This window comes from Pholcus phalangioides, unplaced genomic scaffold (assembly GCF_987345545.1).
Source record: "Pholcus phalangioides strain wild (caught in Gottingen) unplaced genomic scaffold, Ppha-v1.0 ptg000015l_1, whole genome shotgun sequence".
Taxonomy (NCBI): domain Eukaryota; kingdom Metazoa; phylum Arthropoda; class Arachnida; order Araneae; family Pholcidae; genus Pholcus; species Pholcus phalangioides.
The window spans coordinates 86209449-86215448 of record NW_028301608.1 but is presented as its reverse complement, the minus strand read 5'-3'; the positions used below and the strand labels follow the sequence as shown (position 1 = coordinate 86215448).

At 35.5% G+C, this 6000-nt stretch overlaps 1 protein-coding gene across 1 annotated transcript in view; it reads left to right on the top strand.

Annotated features, from left to right (window-relative positions):
• Positions 1-567: 567 nt before the first annotated feature.
• The window catches only part of LOC149076932 (uncharacterized), a 90949-nt gene continuing 85516 nt past the window's right edge, over positions 568-6000 (top strand). Inside the window, exon 1 of the mRNA XM_089244655.1 lies at positions 568-866. Coding sequence (XP_089100781.1) covers positions 747-866 — 120 coding nt within the window. The 5' untranslated portion in view covers positions 568-746. The remainder of the gene's footprint in view (positions 867-6000) is intronic.

Genomic DNA, 6000 nt, shown 5'->3' with positions numbered 1-6000 from the left:
GGTTTTTTTTTTATTAGTTATTTCTCACTGATAAAAAAAATATCCCTCATTTTACAAAATTACCCCTTATAATTTCGAAGAGGAGTGAAATTACACTTCAAAAGTTTTCCGGATAATACTGTATCAGACTATCGGTAGTTCCAAACAAGATTTGAAAAAATATCGTTGTGGAGGGATATATCGTTATATCGAGTATCGTTGTATCGAGGTTTCACTGTATGTTCCAGAGAGTAAAAATCTCGCGAACGAAAATTCGCACGTATCCTACCGCTGTTTTCTTTTCTTTTTCTCCAACCCCCCCCCCAAAAAAAAAAGAGCAAAAAACACACACACACGCACACAAAGCCGACATGCATAGCGTCCCGTTCACAAAGACAATCCAATTTCAAGAGATGTCAAGCAATTCGCACCTGATGAGAAAAAAAAAAAGAGTTGGAACGAAAGGAGAAGAGGGGGGAAAAAAGGGCGGACCGGCCACAAATCCCTCTTCCACGATTGGCTGTGACGTCACCGAAGTAGCGGGTGAAAGATAGATGGGCAAGAGGATGGCAAAAGAAAGTCGTACGAAAAGCACCCGGAAGAAATTCCTGAGGGTTCCGTGGGAAAAGTTCTCTCTGGAACTCTTTGTATAGGATCTTTTACCCGCACATTCCTCCCCCCACTCACTACCACTGCCTGCACATTACGAATTGCATTCTTCTTCTTTTCTAACAGAAATGAGAAGTATGTAAAAATATCGGTGGACAATGTCTCCGAAGGATTTTTCCCGTGCGGTAACGTTAGGATTTCTGTTTGTGGTACTGCTCCATAAAGAATTGTGGCCGCATAACTGTTTTGTTACGGGCCTGGGCCACAAACTAATTCAAGTAAGCAATTTCAATAATAATATTAATAATAAAAAAATATTCGAATACTTTTCAATGAAACAAATTCATACATTTTTGGAGAGGCAATTTTATTTTTATCTTTATATATGCACATTTATATTTGAAAACTATAATAACATTTTATAGCGTTTTGTAATTTTTGGCTCAATAATTATAAATAATGAAATACTTTCTTTATTTATTATTACAGATTTTTTTTTTAATTTCTACTATTATTTGAGCGTGTTTAGTAGCACTATATACACTCTCTATTATCACTAATTATATATAATGTGCAATGCAGGGAACTTACATACAGTATATTTTAAGGTGCATTAATCTCATCATGCACACTGATGAGATTTTCATAATTTTTCTATTCAACTAAAATAAACGGAAATAATTCTAATCACTGCTCACAAGTGTGAAAATCTTTCGTAAATGTTAAAATATTTCCAAAATTTCTTAGAAAATTAGAAAAGAAACTTATTCCGACGAGACTAATCCAAATATCAACACAGCTAATATCTTAACTTATCATACAACTTAAATACTCACTTTCAGTATTTTTATGTTTTTTAAAATTTTTATTTCATTTCGTTATAGTTTTTTATTGTTCACCTTCTTTTATTTTAGTATTTCTACCTTATTTTATTTTAGTATTTCTACCTTATTTTATTTTAGTATTTCTACCTTATTTTATTTAGTACCGCATTTTTTGCAGTATTTTTTTATTTTAGTATTTTACATTTTTTCACTTATTTATCACTTATTATTTTTTGAAGTTTTTTTTCCCATCATTGTTAATCTGTTTTTGCCTGGCTGCTTTTCTTTACACATGACTCTTTATATACTTTGGATGTGTGTTTTTTCTATATATATATTTCTATGTTTGTTCTATATATATTGTTTATAGTTTTTGTAATTGCATTTTCAATTGGATTCCTGTATTTAGAAATATATAACATCCATATTTGTTATGGGCAACTTTTTTTCAGCCATCTCGTTGGGCATTTTGCCTGTTGTAGCCTTGTATTTATATTTTTTCCCTCGCCGAGTGTAAGTGCATTCGGGTCTTTTAAGGTTTGATGTAAATAGATAGAGATAAATAAACGGATGATTCCAAGTGACCAACATGTTTAATAAGAAAAAAATTGTTATGTATCCCACCACAGAGAGAGTATGTAAATTGATCGTTGTGTGATAACTAAATTATTAATTTTATTTAGGCTACAAGTTTCGATTTATTGGATAAACCAGAACTCTAGCTAAGAGAAAATGAGGATCAATCAAAAATGAAATGCGGTTCAGGAAAATGTTTATCCGTCTGAGCTCATCTATATGTTATTTTACAAGAATCGAAATTTGAACAGTTTGTTTTTATAAACACGATGGTCTTTACACACCGCATTATTCTATTCAACGAAATTTTTTTCCGAAACGCTCACATTTTCTTTGATTTACTCTACGAAAAAATACTTCTCTATAATCAATTTAATACTTGGAGAATTTCTCAATGAAGCAAAACGCTTGGTGGATTCTTAAAATGTGTATAGTTTTTTTTGTTCTTCCAATCTTAAAGTTTATCACGGAAGAAAAATACTTGAATTGTTCTAAAAAAACCACGAAAACAAATTAGGTGATTTTTCTTCAAATTGAAACTATATACTACTACTACTTCTTATCCTCGTGCATGCATCTCGTTCTCTTCCTCTGCGGAATTTGTAACGCATCTATACACGTAGGACTATGCATGTGCGCTCTGTAACTAACGTGAGGTTTGCTTCTGAGGAATGTTTGGTTATGGGCGCTCAAGAAATGCTGCCATCAGTCTTCGGAATTTGGAAGTAAACAGCTCGATAGAATATTGTTGCTTGCTGTCTTATGTGTGAGTGTTTTTTAGATGTCGTAGGGAAAGAGACTTTTTTAAATAGGAGATTGGCTCCATTCGCACCTTAACCGTTTAAGTGGATTTAAAAATTAATTTTCCCGATCTGCATTATAACTACCACAACGGAAATCATCAAACCTTTCAGAAACTGCCATCTATTTTCAAGAAGAATATTTTTCCCCGAATGCATGGGCTCGCAAATGCTTTTCCCACAACACCGAGAATATTTGTGATAAAAAAAACAGGGAAGGAAGAGAAAAAACCCTATAGTTTTCTGTTATTTAATATTGCACGCATAATCCTATACTCCCTAGAATGGAAAGGATAAACATAGCTGCTCTCCTTCCGTTAGCAGACTTTGAACAAAATCGCCAGTGGCGATGACTCCTCCCACTGGCAGTTGATTAACAGGTTGTGGGTAGAGAGGAAAAAATGTTTTACTAATGAAAGGCTTTTACAAGACTGTGTGTGCTCGTCATTGCCGAAATGAGAGGGTTTCAAGGAGGCGAGATATTTTGGGATTGTGTGTGTCGAAATGAAAAGCATCAAGTTGAACGAGATATCTCGGGCTTGCCGCTGTAAGGATTAAAGTTCGAAACCCACAGAAAACAAATTTCAGCCGGCCACCATTATGCCGTCAGTAGTTAATACGATGCCACGTGATACCGTATTAATTATTTTACTACTACTACTTCACCAAACACCAACTCTGGCCATATCGCTATTTACTGCCATTAGTGAGATGGGTTGGAAGTGAAGGCGCTGTCTATCGGTGGTCGCCTCGAGTTCGTTAGGGAAAATATTTTATCTATATCCTCCCTTGGGTTCGAAACCGGGACCATGACAACAACCTTCACGATGGTAGACGAGCATCTTGCCACTCGGGCACAATTAATTATTTTACTGACATCGTATAGGTTCTTAATAAGCATATTGGCAACTGTCGGCGAGTTGCCGAATATTGTTTACAAATAACCCTTGGAGTACTACATCAAGTTTGCTAAAATGTATTTCACGGGGGGGGGGGGGGGGGGGAAGGAAATATAACAAATATGTGCGATGACGGAAATTTAAAGTAGGGTTCGTTGAGAAAACGGGACATTTTTATAGGCAAATAGTCGGGAAGGGTAAACTACGGGGAATGTTTTGTATATTGGTCATGTCAATTTGGCCCAACCCTTTGGGGTGCAGCGCTTACATTCCCCACGTGATAGAGCCTGGGTCATGTTTGATTTCATGGCTCCCACATCCTGCTGCAGGGCTCCTAGGCTGGGATCTTTAGCGGGGCCCCCTTTTCAAATGTTTCACGTTCCCCCAATGTGGTGAATTTAATGCGTGATAAAACAAAAAATGATACGAATCGTCCTGGGCCCCCGGGCTAGAGTCCTATCAGCCTCACCCTTGGTGAGGCCATGTCTTGTAAAACCACATGTCAATGTGCAAGTCGGAGCGTTAAACATGTGATAAACAGCACAACAGACGAACATTCCCTGAAAATGACCAGCTTTAAGCTCGAGAATTTATTGCGAAAACATCATCGAAATGGAAACAAAAGTGATGAAAAATTTGTTGTTTTATCCGAGTTGGTTCCTTTTCATCGACGTTCAAGCAAGATTCAGTAACAGTACACTCTCTCTATGGTAGGGGTCTTTAACCCGTGGTAGCCCGCCGACGGCATTTTGGTGGCCCGCCAAGACACTGTTTAGTGGAAAAATGAAATCAGCATTCCACTATATGAAACAGAATGTTGACCAGAATTCCTACTGACCAGTTTCCACTTTAAATCAATAAGTGATTAATTTATTGAAATTTTCTGAATTTCAATGGTTTTTTTTTTGTCAATAGTGGTCGAGGAGTAAAACCTTGGAATAAATTTGCTATTTGAAGATAAAAATTGGTTTTTTCAACATCAGACTGATAGTCCCGGGTATTACTGTACAAAATTCTCAGAGTGAACGAGCGTTAAACCTGTCAAATTATTTAATAATCACTTAATAATTGCTGATTGTTTTTAATCAATTATATTGATAATTATAATTTACTCATAAATTATATCTTTTATAAATTATCTTTTTTTCGTAAAACCAATTCAAATTTTACCATAACAACACATTGTGTAGTCAAAGGAGGCGGGGGAGGGCAGCTCAATCACTGTGGTTCACCCTTCCCGTTAAATGTGGCCAGTGTAACTAGACGGAAATATCGATGTGGCCCTCGGATGCAAAACGTTGAAGACCCCCTCCCCCCTACTCTATGGGAATCAGCCCAGACTGCCAACTATTGACGTTATAGCCGAGGTGTCTTTACAACCGATGTCGTAATAACTGAGTTTGAATAAATCCGTATCTCATTTGATTGAATCCTTATTTTTTGAGTAAGAAAACGTAATTTCTCAAGTTATTTAAGGAACAAACGATAAGTGGATTAATTTGAGAATTAAGAAAAATTCAATTATGAACAAATAATAATCAAGAAAATACTTTCCAATAATCAAGAAAATACTTTCCAATAATCAAGAAAATACTTTCCAATAATCAAGAAAATACTTTCCAATAATCAAGAAAATACTTTCCAATAATCAATCGAAATAATCAAGAAAAACATTCCAATAATCAATCGAAATAATCAAGAAAATCAATTCTATTTATTAGAATTGTATTTTGACTATATCTCTAACGATTATAACAAATGTTTACAGCAATCGCATCAGTCATGATTAGTGATTTCATGAAAGTCATTTTCTGTGTCGAATGAAATCAGTGAAGTGTGGTCTCAGAACCTGATTTAGATATTTCCGCGTCAATTCACAGTGTCAGAAATATTCGAAGCATTCGCGTTATAAACATCGAATATCAGATAGGTGATGAAATATTCACATGGAACATCCATCCAACAATATATGCTTCCATATTCTTGCTTCACCAAGCTCTTCAGAGTGACAGGAATTTCCTAATTCATTTCAGTTTATTCGAACACGAAATAGCTTCTGCTCTTAATGAGACTGAAAGCTGATTCCCCACAAGAGGGTACAATTATTCATCCCCTTTAACCTTAACCAAGATCCATATCATGGAACGTGTTTGACTAACGATTGATATCCACACCACTCGGATATCCGCTATTGACTATGACGAGTAAATTAGATATACTGCTAGTGATTATATTGATGGTGCCATGAAACCAGTCAAAAATAAAAAAACAATGATATAAAATCAAGGGTCCTTAACCTATGGATCATTACCC